The 19,202-nt window shown below is 39.9% G+C and overlaps 1 protein-coding gene across 2 annotated transcripts in view; it reads right to left on the bottom strand.

The window, feature by feature from the left end:
* The window catches only part of CAPN7 (calpain 7), a 47,284-nt gene extending 28,308 nt beyond the window's left edge, over window positions 1-18,976 (bottom strand). The window contains exons 1-8 of one of the 2 annotated variants that reach the window (XM_069088404.1): window positions 18,590-18,976; window positions 16,984-17,092; window positions 11,793-11,950; window positions 10,860-10,927; window positions 9,743-9,940; window positions 8,688-8,774; window positions 6,009-6,135; window positions 5,016-5,101 (exon numbers count right to left, since the gene is read on the bottom strand). In XM_069088404.1, coding sequence (XP_068944505.1) covers window positions 5,016-5,101; window positions 6,009-6,135; window positions 8,688-8,774; window positions 9,743-9,940; window positions 10,860-10,927; window positions 11,793-11,950; window positions 16,984-17,092; window positions 18,590-18,691 — 935 coding nt within the window. In that variant the 5' untranslated portion in view covers window positions 18,692-18,976. Of the gene's footprint in view, window positions 1-5,015; window positions 5,102-6,008; window positions 6,136-8,687; window positions 8,775-9,742; window positions 9,941-10,859; window positions 10,928-11,751; window positions 11,951-16,983; window positions 17,093-18,589 lie in introns of those variants that run through there. The other variant, XM_069088405.1, reaches the window with a different exon arrangement.
* Between the last annotated feature and the right edge of the window lie 226 nt (window positions 18,977-19,202).

Below are 19,202 nucleotides of genomic sequence, written 5' to 3'. Positions count from 1 at the left end.
GTTTTCTCAGCTGCCTGAGGTATTAGATGGGTGCCCTCTCTGAGGTCTCCACACGCTCTGGCAAGCTGGACACACACCCCAGGACCTTCACCCTAGACTGCAATCCAGATCCAAGCAGGTTAAAGCAAGAACGACGACCCCTCAGACTGGTGCTTGGTCCCCCTACACTCTGCAGGTCAGGAGCTGAAGCCGCCACGTGGCGCTGGCAGGCTGTGTTGGCGTCTCAGCAGTTTCTTGCTCCAGGGGTAAAAGCCACGCACTCCCACTTCCTGGGTCCCAAAGTCCAGACTGCACTGGCCTCTCACCTTGTCCTTCGCATCTATGTATTGATAAATCTGGAAACGACCACAGCTGCTGCTGGTCAGGCCTGCCCTGGGGCTAAAGCCTCGGTGTGGTGTTGGGCTCGGCTCCCAGAGTGCTGCGCTGGATTCCTGCTGGCCTGCCTGGCTGTCCTCAGCGGGAGGTTAGCTTCTCTGTGTCATTTTGTGGGTTCTGCAGCTCCAAAGTTTGTTTAGAGTCCCCTTTTTACATGGATTGGGGAGGGTGGAAGCCGGAGCCGTGGAAAAATGACCCCAGGAAATGGTAGTGTCTTTTGATGAATATGTATTAATTAGAATCAATATAAATCCATAGTAGAAATAAGCATCCAAGAAGTATATGTTTCATAGTATTCTGAAAACTGCCCAGCAGGTTTTTTCAGACACTGTCCAAGAAAGTATGAATAATAATAAAATTTCCCAGCATTTAAGGGAATCTTCTCCCTACTCCAATCAGGAAGGAATGGGAGAACAATTACAACTGAGACCTAGACATGAAAAGGTTCCAGCTGTGAAAGATAAATTTCTGTAAGGTGGCAGGGCAGTGCTTATTTTCAGATACTCTAATAGGTCCCTCAGTTTGCATTTAAAGCCCCTACAATCCAGCTCTATCTAGCCAAACTTCCCAGATTTGCTTCTCATTTCCCTCTTTTCACACACTCCAAATTCCAACTAAACTGGACCACTACTTATTCAATGAACTAGACCCACCCCCTCCTGCTTCTGCATGGTGGCATGGGCTGTCTGAAACACCTGGAATATACTCCCTCACCGTGCATCTCTAGTTTCCTTTGTGGCTCAATTCAGGGGTCACCTCCTACTCTGGCATGCTATTCTTTTCCTCCCCCAAATACCTTGTGTTCACTGATCTGTGTCAATGCTTCCTCTCCTAACTCTGCCCCCTCCCTCCCAACTTTCTCTAGAGGAGGGGCTATTTCTTTCTATCTTTGCACCCCCAGAACCTAGTATAGGGTTTTGCGTGCTTAATAAATGCTTGGAGAACTGAATGTTGTTGGCATTCTATTAAAACTAAATTTAGACTAATTCTATTATCTTCACCATGACTCCTAAACTAAACTAAACTAAAAGTAAAGAGTTTAGGAGTTTTAAGTAACACTAATAAAGCAAAATAATCTAGAAAAGGATAAATTATTTCACAGTTTCCATGTGATTTAAAATTCTATTTTAGAAGATTAATTTTATAGTAAAGTTTGTATCTATTAGCTTTCCATTATTTTTTATCTTCTCTGACAGGGACATAAATAGCTACTATAAAGTGGTTTTTATCAATTTTAGGCAAAATTGACTGTCAGGCTTAAAATTTTTTAAAAAATCTTCCTATTCTCATAAGTGGTTTTGTATTTTATTTTTAATTCACCACAGGTCCTAAGTGTTTGGACTTATGCCTGCTCCAAAGGGGACTGACATTCACCACAGACAAGGCGGCTTATGGGTCCTGGGAATCAGAGGGTAGGAAGTGTGAGCTGTCTTCCGAGAATACTTCATTTCCCACCTCTTTCAGAGGAGGCTTCAGGGCAGGAGTTTAACCTCAAAGGCATACTAGAACACCAGTTATTTCTGGATCCCCTTATCCAGACACAGATGCACTTCTGCTTCCACCCTTAATTCCTCTGCATATGGAGTGACTGGCTAGGGAAGCTTGTCAGTACCACTCTTGCCTTGAGTCTGCGTCCATTCATAATAGAACCCTGGAGGATGAGGCCCCCTCAACTGGTTCTTCATTCAATGTTGGGCAAATGCTTAACTCCTGCTCCACTTCTTTTGTGATTCAGAGTTGATGTATACTAAAGCCTTTCCTCTCATTCCTATCCATCACAGGTCTACCCCACTATAGTCCTTCCCATTCCTTTGTGCCATCCTGAGCTATCTTCATTCTATTTCTCATCTTCCAGCTTCCCTTCATCCTTAATCTTTTCACTTGAAACTTTTTCATCTTCATTATCTTATGTATCTTTTGTGCAATAATGGAAATCTGGTCCTCTCTCCAGCCCTGGGTGAGAACAAGGCCAGCAGGAGCCAATCCATTCCTTGTTCCTCACTGCCAAATCTAGACTGTCCCTTTGACACTATGAGTCAGCAGTGTCTCCTAGCTGGAAATTTATTCTCCCATCTAGATCACCTAGTCCAAATCTTTGCTGTGGTAATCCACCAGATTATTCTCCCTTCTCTTTCAAGGAGTTCAATACTTGCCTCACAACCATCTTCTTCATTACAATTCTTGCCCTCATACTGACTTCAGTATACAAACACCCTGAACTCAACTTCCATGACTTGCATGTATTCTCTACCTCAGCACCCTTTACCTCACTCCGATCTCCATGAGCCACAATTATGAAATTGTTCTCACTAATCATAAGCTCTCCCCAAACTTACTCTGAATCCTCATTATGACCTCTAGTCCCTCTACCTCCTCTTGTTCTGCCTATCTATCAACAAACTCCAACCTCTGGTTTCCCCAGAGTCTACCTTCTTCAATTCTACTTGAGCACTGCTAAACGATACTGGACAAAAGTAAACATGACTCTGCCTAATGGTTCTTCCACAAATGTACATGATCTCACCTCAGCTGGCACCTACCCCCTGTACACTTACCTGACACTATCACACTCTCCAAAGTGGCAATACCCAATCTTTTTTCTTTCTGTTCTCTACTCCCTGTCAGCGGAGGACCTTGCTTCCTCAATTAAGAGCTTCCTCTTCTCCTCTATTCCATAGCTCTACATCATCCCCCATTCCATCCTCATGTGCTCCATTCTAAGAGGCAGAATTGGCCCCAGTTCTCTCATCAATGCCAACCATTTTCTTTGGATCCCTGGATGTCATTACTCTGCTGGCTCCTCAAATTTTCTCTCTCTCTTCTTTCTGTCTCTCACATACTTTCAGTATTTCCTTTTTCACTGGATCCTTATTTGCTGCCTAAAAATATTCTTGAGTCTCCCTGTGCCTCTTTAAGAACACTCACTTGAGCTTGTCATCCCTAAGTTATCAACCCATATCTTGTTTCCCTTTTACAACAAACTCCTTGGGGAAAAAAAATCATCTATGTTGATTGCCTCCATTTCCCCACCCGATTCAGTTCTGAACTGTTTGTAATTTGGCTACCAATGACAACACTTAAAACTACTCTTTCAGGGGCAGCAGTGAGTAGAGCACCAGTCCTGAAGTCAGGAGGACCCGAGTTCAAATCCAGCCCCAGACACTTAACATTTACCAGCCATGTGACCTTGGGCAAATCACTTAACCCCAACTGCCCTCCAAAAAAATAAAAATAAAAACTACTCTTTCCATAGCTACCAATACCAATTATTAAATCGTTCATTGTCCATACCCGATCAGCTGCAAAGTCTTGTCATTTCTACTTCCACAACATCAAAATGTCCATTCTGTTCTCTACGATCAGTGTCATTACCTCTCATATAAGCTATTGCAAGAGCCCTCCAACTGGCCTCCCAGCTTCTAGTAGCCTGTCTCCAAGTTATCCTCTACAAAGCTGTCAAACTGATATTCTTAAAACACAAGTCTGATCAAGAAGCTCCACTGGCTTCCTATTGCCTCTAGGATAAAATGCAGGCTAAGTTCTAGCCTTTAAAGCCCTACCAATCTGGCTCCACCCCACTTTTCCAGGCTCAGTTCATACTGCTCCTTCTTAGATACAGTCCAACCAAATTGTACTACTAGTTGTCCCCACCCTTCATAGGCTGTCTCCTGCTTCAGTGTCTTTTTCTCATCCCTAGAATACCTTTCTTCATCTCAGCCCTCTCACTGTCTCTTCAAAGGTCAGCTCAGAGGCCATCTGCTACGTGAAGCCTTTCCTGGTTCCTCCCAGTTGTTAAAGTTCTCTCCCTTCTGAAATTACTTGGTATATATGTTACATCCCCGTGACAGAAGATATGATTCTTAAAGATAGAGGCTATTTTTGTCTGTCTCATGTTGTGCACAGTAGGCATCTGAAAAAAAATCTTGTTTAAATGAATTTTATAATTTCTTAATCAGAATATTTTGTAATTTATCAAGTAAAGAATTCAATAATATTGTGGTAAAATTTAATTCTGTATAACAACCTTGCTTTCTTTGACCAAGTTCACAATGTCATTATAAGAAAAAAAAAAAAGAACACATGTGTAACATCACATGTGTAACAATTTTTAGACATGTATACATTTATTTATATATTTATCATGTTCTCAAGATAATTGACCTTATTTTCCAATTTAAAAAGAATCCACCTTGGGGGCGGCCAGGTAGCACAGCGAGTAAGAGCACCGGCTCCAGTGTTGAGAAGACCTGGTGATCGAATCCCAGGCTCAGAAACTTAGCACCCACCCAGAAACACCTGGCCGTGTAACCTTGAGCAAGTTACTTAACCCCAATTGCTTAGGGGCGGCCAGGTGGCTCAGCGAGTAAGAGCACCGGCTCCAGTGTCGGGATGACCCAGATCAAATCCGGGCTCAGATACTCAGCACCACACCCAGAAATAACTGGCTGTGTAACCTTGAGCAAGTTACTTAACCCTGATTGCTTTAAACAAAAAAAAAAAAGAATCCACCAGACCTCTAGAAAAGGATTATAACACATTATCATTTAGCACAGCTACTTTCTCAGAGAAGACACTCCCTAAGTTAACTATTTTGAAGCAAGACTTATAAATATTCTTAAAGTAGAAGGAGCATTAATTACCTTGTAATTAATTTTTTATTATACCGTCTCTCATAAGCTGCGCTGATAGCTAGCGATGCCACGAAGGAACAATCTGATACTATTGTCTAGTGATAAAAGAAAAGTATCAAAATGTATATATATGTATATATATTTGTCCAACTCAAAAACAATTTTATAATAAACCTACTTGTAATACCCATTAATCTTTTCTCCTGTAAAGGGCATTAATGAAAGTTGTAAAAGGAAACAACATAGCTCCATCAAAAGCAAGCTAATACCAGAGAAGTCAAACCAATCCTCAAATGCTTCATGGAAGTTATTTCAGAACAACTATAAATAGATGGCATAACATGACATTACTAAATCTTGAATAGTGTAGTAGAAACCACACCTACACAAGCATGCTAAATGCTCAACACTGTTAAAGCAATACAATGTGCTACTGAAATACCAATTTAGGCAAATCTGTTACTTTTTTCATCTTTTCTAACTCAAAGCTGCTGCAAATTCTCAGACAACTCAATCTTAATAAGGTATATGAATCTGAAAACAAAGAAAAAGTTAAACTGAAAAGTTTATGGCCTGAAATCTGCTATAAAACAGATATGTTTTAATGAAAACAAAATTTTCAAAGAAAATGTTTTCAGTATCTCAGAATTTGTGTCACAGAACTTTCCAAGATAGTGTGGGTTCAAGTCCTGGAAAAGTGGGTTGGAGTCAGATTATTTAGCACATCTGCTTCTAATACGCAGCTGCTGTGTGACCCTGGGCAAGTCCCTAAATTCTTAATGCCTCCAGCTAACTTTTTAAGAATATAAATCATACATGAGTTGCTGATATGAACTGAGGAACAAAGCTTCTACAAAGTTCCCCACACTAATGAAATAGCAGTTGTCCCCGTGCCCCTCAAATCTGAACATGCAATGAAAAACTAAGAAAACCTAAAAAAAAAAAGTTATCAGCTTAAGTTTCTAACTGAATCTAAGTTTGTGCAAAAAATAAATGCCATACCTGCTTTATGCTGAAGCTGGACACAGTGTAGATCATTGTAGGATTGTTGGTGAGATCGTCTGGCCGTACCCATCTAGAAAATATTGCCTTTTGTTTCGGTGATAATGGTAGCTTACCATATTTATCACTGAGGTATAAGAAAAAAAATAAAGTTAATATTATGGAACTCATAATAATATTGAAATTCACTTTCTTAACCGAAAGTTTTTAATTGGGCAATCATAACTACCAAAATGAGCCCCGCGAAGCAAAGGGGCACTGTGGGTAGAGACTGGGTTCAAGTACTGCTTCTGACACATCCTGGCCATGGGATCCTGGGCAAGTCCCAGTGCCCTCAGGTCTCTATTTCCTTAAGGCTCTAAGCAGGTGCTGAAGAGCATGGGCAGAAGGACTACATCAGTACAACTGCAGAGTCAGAGACCAAAAAAATATCCAAAGTAATCAAAATAAACACCACCCCCCTCTCCACTATGCCTCTACCAACTCCTATCCAAGCTGATGTCCCTGACAAATTGACTTGGTCAATTGTAACTGAGATCCAAAATCTAGGTCCTATCAACCTGATGATGCACTATGATGGAGTCACAGTAATAAAGGTATGGACAAGCAAAGACTCATCTATATTTGAAGTACACATGCTTTTGTTTTTGGTGAAGTCTATCTGCTGTTGGAATGAATGTACAACATGAAAGCCTGATTCAGAAGGCAATGAATGCAATTCCCACAGACTGTTTTCATCTGCCTTCTCAAGCCTTCTCTAAACAGAGCCAATGGTCACATTACTTCCTGAAGTTCCAGCTACACGTATATCATGATGAAACAAATACCTCAGAGGCAACAAAAATTTCCAGGCTGTAAAGTCAATTCCATTTCTGACTTTTCCCTTTCTTTCAATTTGCCACAACAAATCTATCACTAAATTCTAACCATTCTTTCTTGCTTCCCACTTTATTCTAGACACTCACTTTGATAATCAGGCCTGTCTTTTCACTCTCCTCTTTCTTCCATAATCCAAGCTATGTAATGCCACCATATGATCCTTTCTAAGAGAACCCTTTTATTGCATTACTTCAATGACTCCCTACTCACTACCTCATCTGGCCAAAGGGTTCTGTCTGACTTTCGAAGGAAGCCATCATTTGAACCCACTGAAACCTATCCAACTTTATTTCCAGCCAACACAAACCTTTCATGAGGCACACATCACCTCACAGCTCTCAACACACATTTCTCCCTTTTGTTCATCTATTTCTTGTCTTTCCTCTCTCAACTTACAAATTCTACCTATTTTTTAAGGCCCTCTTTCTCCATGAAGCTGTTCCCTTCTGCCCCAGGAGGTGCCAGTTAATTATCTACTATTCTTTTATCCTCCACAGGAGAGGAGGCAAAGAGAAATTGGGGCCACGAAGCCACACTTGAGGATGCCTATGGGCTGCATATTGATAGTAATTCAAAATCACAAATACAATCAGATAGAACTACATTTTAATTTGGTACAGGGCACACTTGGAAGTGTTGTGGCCCTTGTGTTTGACACCTCTGCCCCACAGATTTCAGTATAGTGCTGTGCACATAAATATATGCATTTAGTAAATGAGTAAAAAAGCTGACTGACAAACTGATGCTCCTGTATAATATTTCACAAGAGTAAAGATAAAGTCCTATACTGGGGCCAAAACAAAAATCAACTTCATAAAAAGATTAAAGAGGCCTGGTGAATTTCTGAAAAAGATTTCTGGGCTTTAATCTTTTTTTTTTTTTTTGCTTTTTGGAGGGCAATTGGGGTTAAGTGACTTGCCCAAGGTCTCATGGCTAGTTTTGTGTTAAGTGTCTGAGGCTGGATTTGAACTCAGGTCCTCCTGATTCCAGGGCTGGTGCTCTACTCACTGTGTCACCTAGCTGCCCTCTGGGCTTTAATCTTTAAGTTCTTAATGGGTAAAATGTATAAGATGGCAGCCAAAGAGATGACATGCTTTTAGTTGGCACTGAGAGGCACTGTACCTAGAACAAGGGAGTTGATAGTATTGCTATATGCAATATATATCAGAAGGAGGCACTGAGAATGTTTAGCCTGGGGACACGAGAGGGTCACAACAGTTATTTCAAGTATTTAAAAGACTGTTACAAAGAAAATGGAAAAGACTTCTCCTGCCTAGCCCCAGAGAACGAACATTGCAAAGAAAATGTAGCATCCACATTAGTAAAAACTTTCTAACAATGAGAATTATCCCAAGGTAAAAAGGGCTGGCTTGGGTGATAGTGGCTTCCTTCTCACTGGTGGTCTTCAAGTGAAGGCTGGATGATCCTTGTAGGGAATGCTGTGGAGGAGATGCTTGTTCAGGGATGAGCCAGACAAGAAATCCTCTTAGTTTTGTTCTAATTCAGGTTCTACAATAACGTGACCAGCTCAATCTCCTAGTTGTTTTTGGAGACTAAAAAAAGAGGAGAACAAGACCCTGAAAGAGTCAGAAGTGAACCTTTGGCAACCTCCTGTATGTCTTCAATTTTCTCCTGTTCTTCTGCCCCAATCTCTTTAATCATATTCCCCTTCCTGCCAAATTATTTTTTTGAATTATAAATTTTAACTTTATGAATTAAACAAACTGGCAGTTCAGAGCACTAGGAAAAATGTTACTGATAAAATAACCTTGGAGTCAAAAATCAATAAAAAGTACTTACGAAAATGGCACAGGAAAGGCAAAGCGTTCTCTCAAGTCAACATTCATGAAAGGAACATACTCAATACCATTTATTTTAGATGTCTTTCTATAGGAAAACAAAAGTTCTGTTGGACTAAAAAAGTCTAAAATTGTAAAGTTAAATTGATAAGCATATTAAAACTTGGGAGTAATATAGGTTATGTAACAATAAAATATATTTCTTAGTTTCTTAAAGAACTTCGAGACCCCATGTTACGTTTGTTTTTGTAGCTGGATCAAAATTTCATAAAACAACAGTTCATGAGAGTACAAGGGTGATTAATCAGCTTGATTCTGGTTATAAACATTCCATTATTGCCTCTGTATCCTACAGCACTACTAGCATACAGTAGATGCTTAAATATTTAAGGAATCTTTTATAGCTTTATAAAGTATTGTATAAATGCTAATTAATGAATTCAATTAATCAAGCTTAGAAGCTACTTAGAACTATTTTAAAAAACTATTACAGTACATATCCTACTCACCAAAGTAGAAATTAAAATAATCTAATATTTTCAGAAACTTATAGTTTTTAGGGTTATTTGCCAGAATCACCACCAGAATTATGCTGAAGGCTCTGACTCAAATAGCCTCATATATCCTAGTTTTGTCAGCAGTCTAGAGAAGAAAGTGTTACTTGTATAATGAGCTAAAAGTATTAAATATGAAACTAACAGGTGATACTAAATAACTTTTACTGTTTCTCCAACAATGAAAAATTACCTTAATATATTCTATTATGGAAAAATTTAAAGTTGTAAAATAAGTAGGTTCTTTTTCACTTTTACCTCTTTTTTAGAAACAGATTTGATGATTATTACAAGCTACTTTGTTTTGATAGACTTGTGATTACACTGAGGATGGTACTCCCTCAAGTGAAATAGATCAGAACTGGCTAAGGATGGCAGAACTGATAATACCATACGACTTTTTTCTCAAATTAAATTCTGAGCACAAAATATCTAATAATAAAATATATACACATTCAATTTAATAAAAATAACAACAGTGACAAAACATTTCTTGACGCACCTGAGCACTTCTATTTCTTCTGCTGTGTATCTCTGCCCCTGTGGTTCACTTGACTGCACAGTTCTAACTGTTTGAGGTTTATCACTCAAGGAAAAATCAGGTCCCAATGGAAATGTTCTGACTGGCTGATTTGATTTAACTACAGCTGGTTTGTCCTTTTGAGATGGCTTTGACATAGATTCTTTCAAGGCTTCTGCTCTAAAATAGGAGTTAAAATCAGAAAATTCTTTTATAAATAATTTCTTTACATCATGCCTTTCTAGAAAGAACATTAACTTTAGGTCCTAAATCTCTTAAAACCATTATGATAATATAACGTTTTCTATCATTACCCAGATTCTCCCACCATAAGTTTTGCATGGAGGTTTTGAGAATTTCTAGAAACTGGAGATGCAATTCCCTTTCTCTTCATTTTTCCTTTTTGACTCCTCTTCAACAAGCATCATGTGTCCATCTAACATGCATATCTGTTACTTGATTAGAACTAGTTCTGAGTAGCCTCACACTCAATTTCTGGTAATAGCCCTGAAATACTTTTTTTTTTTTTAAAGCAATTGGGGTTAAGTAACTTGCTCAAGGTTACACAGCCAGTTTTTTTGTGTGGGTGTTAAGTATCTGAGGCCAGAACTGATCCTGGGTCCTCCCAACTCTGGAGCTGGTGCTCTTACTCAGTGCGCCACCTAGCCGCCCCTTGAAATCCTTTTTTTTTTTTAAATTTTAAAATTTTATAAGAGAAGAAGGAATAAAAAAAGAGGGCAGGACTAGCAGCCTAGTTGTCTCAGGTGCTTCTGTCACACTCCAGAAATACTGGCTGGTAAGCTGTTTTCCATGAAACACAGAATGCAACAGAAACCAAGCATCCCAGGAGCACTTAACAAAGAAAATGACATAGGGACTGAATGGGAGTGAAGAGGAGCAGCTCACAGGACTACTAATGGCAGTCACATTCTGGCAGCTGAGTCACAATATGCAAAAAGTTAGTTTTTGTTTCAAATCCCACTATGATTTCAGGATTACAATAAAAGAGCAATGTGCACCAGAAAAGTGCAATCAGACAAAACACTCCATCCACTATAAAATAATAAACAAGAATTTACAAGACCGTTTAACAACTTACCTATCCAGTGCCTGTCGAGCCAAAAGTTTCAGTTTACTTTGCAAGGATTGATCAGAAGTTTCATTAGACTTGAGGGGGAAAAATGGATAAGTTGCTGATGAGACAATTAAGGTTGTGTGAAAAACCTTCTTTCCACAGAAATTGCTTGGTTTGGGATACTTTTAAGTTAATACATTTAGCATGGAATACTAGCAATGACCCGACTTTTAAGTGCAGTTTACAGTAAATTTTTTTCTTATTTAATATTTTAATTATAAGCAGGAATAAAGCAAGAAAGGAATATTAAAGTTGCTATTTCAGGATACTTTAAAAGTTTGTCTACTTGCATTTAAGACCACTTAACCTGGAACTATGCTAAGCTAATGGGGCTAGAGGACTACCAAAATTCTAGAAAGCAAAAACTGTATGGTAGGCACTGTAAAAGACAACATCAAGTACTGTCTCAGTCTAATACTCTAAAGCATCTACCTAGGCTGGAGGGCTCCTATGAGAGCTTTTTTTTTGGGGGGGGGGGGGGGGCAAGGCAATTGGGGTTAAGTGACTTGCCCAACATCACACAGCTACTAAGTGTCAAGTGTCTGGATTTGAAATCAGGTCCTCCTGACTCCAGGGCCAGTGCTCTATTCACTGCGCTACCTAGCCGCCCCTCCTATGAGAGCTTCTTTCCAATATGAACAGTGTCACTGCAGACACAAGAAATGCCTCCTAGTGGACAGTTAATGCAGGAAGTTCTCCCAGTTGTTCCCTGAACATCTATTAAGTGTCACTGCCAATAATTATGTAACTATTAACAGGACATAAAAGATGTATTCTGCAACTGATGGTACAGGGACTACATTTTTTCCAGCCAATTTCTAAGTGTGATTCACTTGTAAGTGGAAGAATTTCTTACCCTAACATAATTCCACCAAATTAACTGCTAGCTTAACATACTGTTTTCAGACAGAGATCCACTGCTTCTGTGTATAGTTCTATAGCTTCTTCAGCATTGCCTTTCTCATCTTCATCAAAAGCCTGTGTCACCAGGAAACGGGCACGTTCCAAATCCAACTGCTGTTTTGGCTTCAAGGGGTCACAGTTTTGTGACTGAACTAGGACCAAATAAAGTAGACATTATTAAGGGGATACTGGGGCATGGCTACTAACAACACTACACCTCTGTAATAAGTTAGGCAAGACATTCTTTACCATAAATTCCTCAATTACTCTTATTTTAAAAGTTTGGCAGACTCATTTAAGTCATACTTTAATAACAGAACTTAATTTTTTTTTTGCTTCAATTTTAAGTTTAAGGCTTGGGAGGAAAACTCAAAAAACTCCTTTTCTAATTCTACATAGTAAATTCCAATTTTCCCATTTTATGTGTGATATACTAAAAAAGCACACATTCCCAAAATTTTTCTCAAGTTCCCTGCCTCTGAGTACTCAATTCCCAACCTAAATTTTACAAACAGTATTTTTTTTCCTTCCCAGAGAATTTCTCCCTCTGAAGGGGTGCTTTTAGCAGTAATAAGTAAACAGAAACACTGAAATTTCTGCATTTCTGTTTGAAGCCCTTCACGGTCTAGCCTATTTCCCCACGGCCCTTACTCGGAGATCCAGTGACACCGGACTTTACTGTTCCTCACACAAGACATGTCAACTCCTCACTAGGGGCATTTTCACTGTTCCTCATGCCTGGCATCCTCCAAGTTCCAGACAAAAGTTTCCCTTTGACAGGAAGCCTTTACTGTTGCCCTTAATTCTAATAACTTCCCTAGGAGGTGATCTCCAAATCACGCTGTTTTTAGCTTCTCTGTTCGTATCTTATTTGCGTGCTGCCCCACCCACTGGACTGTGAGGTCCCTGGGGGCAAGACCTACCTTCTGCCTTTCTTTGTGTCCCAGTGTCAGGCAAACAGTAAATGCTTAATATTTACTGACTGCTAAGCTAGATGAGTGGAGCAGCAGTGCAGGTCCTTTTACTGGATACACGCAATGTTCATAAAGAATAATTTAGGCTTCAGATTTTATTTTTGGGCCATGAAGGCATATTTGTCTCCTTTTATTTAGTACTTCTATTACTTTTTTGGTGGATGGTCACTATGAGGATACCTCCTCTGGGAAGGACAGAATATAAATACACTGCTTTTGATCAGGACCACCCTTTTGCCTCCAAGTAGTTCCAAAGCACAGCCACAGGGCAATCAAGTCACCTCATTCAGTTTGAGATTCTGAATTAGTTGGAAAAGACAGTACAGAAAACCAGCAAGGCTTTTAAAGGTGTCTATCACTGACAATAAGCCCTTAAATCCCTCTAGAGGAAAAAAAAAATGTTGTTAGATTGCCTGGTCTTAAATGTTATCTGTTGACAACATTAAGCTACCCTGGCTCCCCTTTGCTCCCAAATCAAACCCAATTTTCTTGCCTAGTTGGGGAAAAAAGTACTCTTTGGGAATAGCAGATTTTCCCTATTCATACCTATTCAACTGCTCTTACTAAAAATTTTAAAGCAGGGGTTCTTAACCTGGGGTCCAAAGACTGGTCAATGGAAAGATTATAGGGAGTCCATGAACTTGGATGGGGAAAAAATTACATTTAAATTCTTCCTAATCACTAACTGAAATCTAGCATTTTCTTCAATTGTTTGGAAACATTCTGAGAAGGGGTCCACAGACTATCAAAAGGGTCCTTGACACCAAAAAGGTGAGGATTATAGAGCCTTGTGCACAGTGCTACCCAGGGTGGCTACAAGAGTTCACAGTTGTCGGGAGAAGTATGTAATTATGCCCTGGGCAGATCATGCTCACTACTACTGCAACAGTATCAATGCATTATCTCTACTCTTACATAACCTTTCTATAGGAAAAAAAAAAAAAGAAATTCTGGGGAGGGGATATACACTATCCTATTTTTCATTGTGCAAGCAGAATTTTATGTTAAAATAAAGCCTTGCTAATTCCAGAAGCAAAGGGACTATAAAAACAAAAACAAGGGGTGGCTAGGTAGTGCAGTGAGTAAAGCGCCAGCCAGAGTCAGGAGGATCTGAGTTCGGTTCCGGCCTTAGACACTTAACACCCACACAAAAAAACTAGCCATGTAACCTTGGGCAAGTTATTTAACCCCAATTGCCCTCCAAAAGGCAAAAAAAAAAAAAAAAAACCCAAACTATGAAATAAGGTTCCTAATTACCTGTCATTTTGTATTTGTATAATTGCAGTTCCTTTAGATTATACATTATTTGTAGTTACACAGACACATACACATAATCAACTCTTGATTATGAATACCAGCAAAGTATAATGATAATGATAAATACATTTATGGTTAAAAGTAATCTCACACTCCCCCCAAAGTTGGGCCAACCTAGAAAATAAAGGCGCCTTCCTCTGGTCATATATCTCCTTAAAAACAGCTTTTTCTAAACTGTTTACCAGAAGCCCAGATGGAACTCAAAGGTCATTGCCTACCATGGCTTAACTAGCTCCCTTTTGAAGGCACGCACGCATGAGTTAGGCACATACTCAAATGCATCTGTGGTTTTACTGATGTAAGTTTGTGTCCACTGAGATTGTAACCTACCCATGTCTGCCTATGCCATGTAATTCTTGTCCTTGTCTACCTACATTTGCTATTAAGGGTTCACCCAATAATATGCTGCGAGCGTTTTTCTTTTGACAACCTGAGGATAACAAAATCCAGGGATTTTTCTGAAGTTTATATCTTGCTCTTGTCATGTGGACATCTAATGTTTTAGCTCACATTTTTTTGATGATATCCTTTTCTTCAGGTCTTTACAGTGCCTTGTTAGTAACATACTTAGCCTACTTATCTTACCAGTTGCTTTTCTATTGCCCTCTGGTAATTGTCCCCTTTGGAGACTGTGGTATTCCATAACATATAATATGACAACATTGGTAGAACAGTGATATTAATAAAGATGAACATTTGCTCCATAGAAAAGTTTGGGGCCATAAAGACGACTTGCCCACAAGCAATCCAGCCCACTCATCCCTTTTTAAATTTTAGGCCAAAATCTCTGCAATCTATGCAGTCTCTCTCCCAAGAAACGTGAATACAGATGAATTCTAAAGGTTGTTATTTCAACCTATATTCTGTGCATTCTTCATTCATTTGGTTTCTCCAGTGTTGGGACAAACTCTATGAGTGGTTATGGATCTTATCCAAGAAACTGTAATGTTCTAGGGCCTGAGGCAGTCACTGTAATGTGACTGCTAAAAAAGCATCTTACCATTTACAGCAAGGTATTAATCCATGGATAGAGTTCAGCGGGTCTATGAACTTTGGATGGGAAAAAATAACATTATTTTTCCTTAATTTCTAGAGGAAATTTAGCATTTCTTCCAATTATAAGTGTAGACCACAAACCATTATTGTGAGACAGAATCCATAGGCTTCATCAGACTTCTAATGGTTCCAAGACAAAAGGTTAAGAACCCCTGATCTACAGGGAATCCAACTTGGACTCAGTGTTGGATCTCCTTTGGATATAGTATGTCTTGCTTTTATGTCTCATCTGATATTAATGATCCAAGAATTAAAGTTATTCCTGTCATTACAGTATCTTTCAAGGAATTTTATAGTACGCATAAAAATACATAAATAAAATATACATAAAATATTATAGAAATAACATTACTTTAAGAATTAAATTACATAAACACTTTACTTGGTAGAGTAAAAAGCTTCTCTGTAAATGTAGCAAAATTTCTTCAAAATAAAATGTTTACATATGTATACATTTGTATGTATGAAATACACATACCACCAGGTTGGAGGAGGGACTTTAAAGTGGCATTCTGCTCAACCACATAAAATGTTTTTTATAGTCAACCATAAGCACAGTGGGGTCTTATATTCTCTACATCTTTTAGAGAACTATATGATGGTTAAGATGTGGGCTATTGTGGAAAATCACTTGCAAAATTTTGCTGTTTCCCTTGTAAAATCCTCATCAATGATACTGTCAATATGCACACAAATTAATCTCATAAAGATTTTATATATAAAGATGGAAAGTTAGGTTTATGTGTTGGAATCATTAATCTTCTTTTGCTCATCCTCTTTTTTTTCAGTAGCAATAAGGTCTCAGATCTTTCCCACACCTCTGACACTTCCTTTGGATACCTTGAGAATCAATTCCTTAACCCTTTCACCATTTATGTCTCCAGTCAGAAGTTCTTCTGAACACAACTGGTTTTAGCTCAGGTATGTTCCATCTCTGTTCCCCCACTGTCTTCCATGGATCCTTTATCATGTGTCAGCCTCCAAATAATCAGGATCCATGGATCCTTTATCATGTATCAGCCTCCAAATAATCAGGACAGCACAAGTTCTGGTAGGTTCTACTTTATTTTCAAAGGCTTCATTTACAGTTCCAGCAACAGATTGAGTCTTATATTTACAGAGTCTTGCAAAGTACCATTGACTGCACATATGGTCCTTTGGTCATGGCAACCCATGAAACCAAGAAAACTACAAAATAACAGATGGTACTGTAGACTCATCACTGCTTCTGCAGTGTTAACTTCCAACTAATTTTTTGCTATGATCTGATCAACAAAAGGTTCTACATTCCTGCTCTGGTTGGAATTTACAAAGAAGATATCCCTTGAAGGTTTAATCTGAAAATGAACATGGTTTTGATAAGGCTGTTAACATTTAAGTTATGTAAAAATCATACCTCCTAATTTTGACAAGTCACAATTCTCTTAATAACCAACTCACATTTACATGAAAACAGTAATGACTAAAGTAAAATTTATATATAGTATAGAAAAGATAACTTATGGACAGGCTAATCTACTCCAAAAGCAGAAATCTTACAGACCATAAATAGGTGCTTTTGAAAAATGTAGTGATGAGTAGGAGAAAGAAATAAGAAAACTCTGTACTGTTTTAGTGGCTACTCACTAACTATGGGACTATGGGCAACCACTTCTCCCAGTCCTCAGTCTTCACTTATCTACTGATGGTAATATCCATATCATCTGCCTCCCCATAGAAATATCTGTAGAAAGGAAAGTGCTATAGAAATGTGATCTCGATTATTAACTACTAAGTTTAAAAAATGGTTCCTCTAACAGATGTGTATTTTACTGATAATTACAAAGTCCTTCACTTACCTGCTGAATAAAGAGCTTGAACTCTTTCCAAATACTCATTTATTTTATCTTGTATATTTTCTAGACTTGATCCTGCCATCCCAGCATAAATTAAGGCTTGTGCAGCTTCCTAAAAACAAAAAGACATTTTAAAAAGAACAAAAAATACAACTGCTTACAATTTGAATTATTTTAAAATGTTTCCATATTCATAATTCTCATGAAAATACCAAAATCAAATTATTTGAATAAACATTTCAAATTAGTACTTCTTTCCCATTAGGAAGTAAATTATAAATCTGGTCAACTAATGTCTTTTGTTCACTTTCAGCTTTTCTCTGTCATCAAAGTACATACATTAAATGTGTGGGATTATAAGGATTAAGTTTTCTTAAAGTAATAGAAATGTGTATGTTTAATCATTTGTCTTAAGCAATACCCCTAACCTGATATCATACATTTTTTTCAATTTATGGGGAAACTAAGCATAATTATTACAAACCACAAAACCAAATTATTACTAAAGATACCATCTAAATTGACTATATTTAGATGACAAGAAACTATTCTTCCTCAGTTGACAAATTTCTATATTTTTTCCTAAGCGACACGTTAGAGGACTTTTTTGAATTAAATGTATTTTAAATAGAACACCTTATAATTTATTTCTATAATGGGAATTGAATGAATTAAGGGGTTAATTATATAACATGTATATTGTAACATATATATGTACAAACTATAATGTGAGTACTGGGGGCATGGAAAAGGAAGACGGGAGCTGACAGTTTCCTGTGACTTGTCTGGGAGAGGACCCTATCCAGTACAGTAACAGTCACTGCAGGTGAGAACTACAACAGAAACTTAGTGCAAAAAAACCCACACACGTGAACTGGGAGATCGCTTGGTGTTGAACACGTTATTTTGTGGATCTAATAATTCTAACTTCTCAATACTGTGAAAATAACGATACCACCAAAGGCTGGGCATTGCATCACTGAACATAAAGAACGAGGAAGGAGAATCAATGACCTGAAATGTGCAAATACAGTCCAGACCAAAAGTGGAGACAAAGAAAATGAGGTTCCTTCTAAAAAAGTTACTTTGAGATACACTTCTAAGTCTGGTCTGCTTTAAAATTAAGGTGCATCTACACTTAAAAAAAAGTTACCTCAGTCATTAATTCATGAATAAGCACAGCAGACTTAAAAGTCTTTCCTCAAACTGCTACGTTTGTTTATTTTTTGTCATTAGTTACTCGGCCAGGATGAGCGTTTTCTGGACGCCCGGGCCCTCATTCCCTCCGTCCCTCCCGGGGGAAGGGGAGCTCTCTGCACTTCCAGGCCGCTATATGGGGTTCGGGGGCTCCCCATTTTAGAGGACGCCGCCGGGGGCCCCAGGAGGCCCCGCCCCCACGCCGGGGCAGGTGTCTGGGGCCCGGGCCGCCTTCGGGCTGACGTCTGCGGAGCCCATCCACAGCTCAAATCTCAGCCCCCGAAATGTGGCTGACCACCTTGGCCTCCTGAACCTAACACGATCCCGGCCGACTCGGGCAAACTTGGGAGCTCCAGCCGCGGCAGGGGGTAGGGGGTGCCCCGCCTCGGGGCTCCCGGGGACCCGGCCGCACCTTGTAGTAGAACACCGCCTCCTGGTAGCGGCCTCCCTGGTCCCTCTGCACCGCCAGCTGGGCGAAGTGCACCGCGTCCCGCTCCAGCGCCGCGGCGTCCATGGCCCCGCGGCCCTCCGGGGCGGGGAGCGGCGCAGGACGGGACTTCCGTCTGGGCCCCCGCCGCGCCTCGCGCTCACAGACGCCCCCCGCCGAGCCCTAGGGAACGGCCGAGTTCACTTTCGGCTCCAGCCCCAGAGCCAGCTCTCCTCCGCCTCCTTCCGGACGTCGCTTCCCGGTCATCTCCCGACGATGACGAAGAAGCGGCGGCGCCACCCCCGGGCCCCGCCTCGACCAGCCCAGCCCAGGCCGAGCGCTGCCTCACAACTTCCTCGTGACGACGCCAGCCGCGCCTCGCGCTCACCTGTCACGCCGCTCGCGTAAGCGCAGGCGCAAGCGCAGCGTCAGTGGAGTGGGAATGCTCGCCGTCCCCGCCCTTAGGAATAAGCCACCTGTTGTGCCGCGCAGGCGCAAAGGCGGGGGGCGGGGCGAGGGACTCGCGTGCCCCAAGCGCTGTTTTCCCGGTTGTAGAGTAGAAGTTCCCACGTGCTCCAGATCTTGACCTCCTCCGCCC

Source organism: Petaurus breviceps, unplaced genomic scaffold, assembly GCF_028583685.1.
Source record: "Petaurus breviceps papuanus isolate PSGF00001 unplaced genomic scaffold, PetGlider_PUasm1.0 185, whole genome shotgun sequence".
NCBI classification, from domain to species: Eukaryota; Metazoa; Chordata; class Mammalia; order Diprotodontia; family Petauridae; genus Petaurus; species Petaurus breviceps.
Note: the sequence above shows the minus strand (reverse complement) of the source record. Positions and strands in the feature narration are given on the sequence as shown.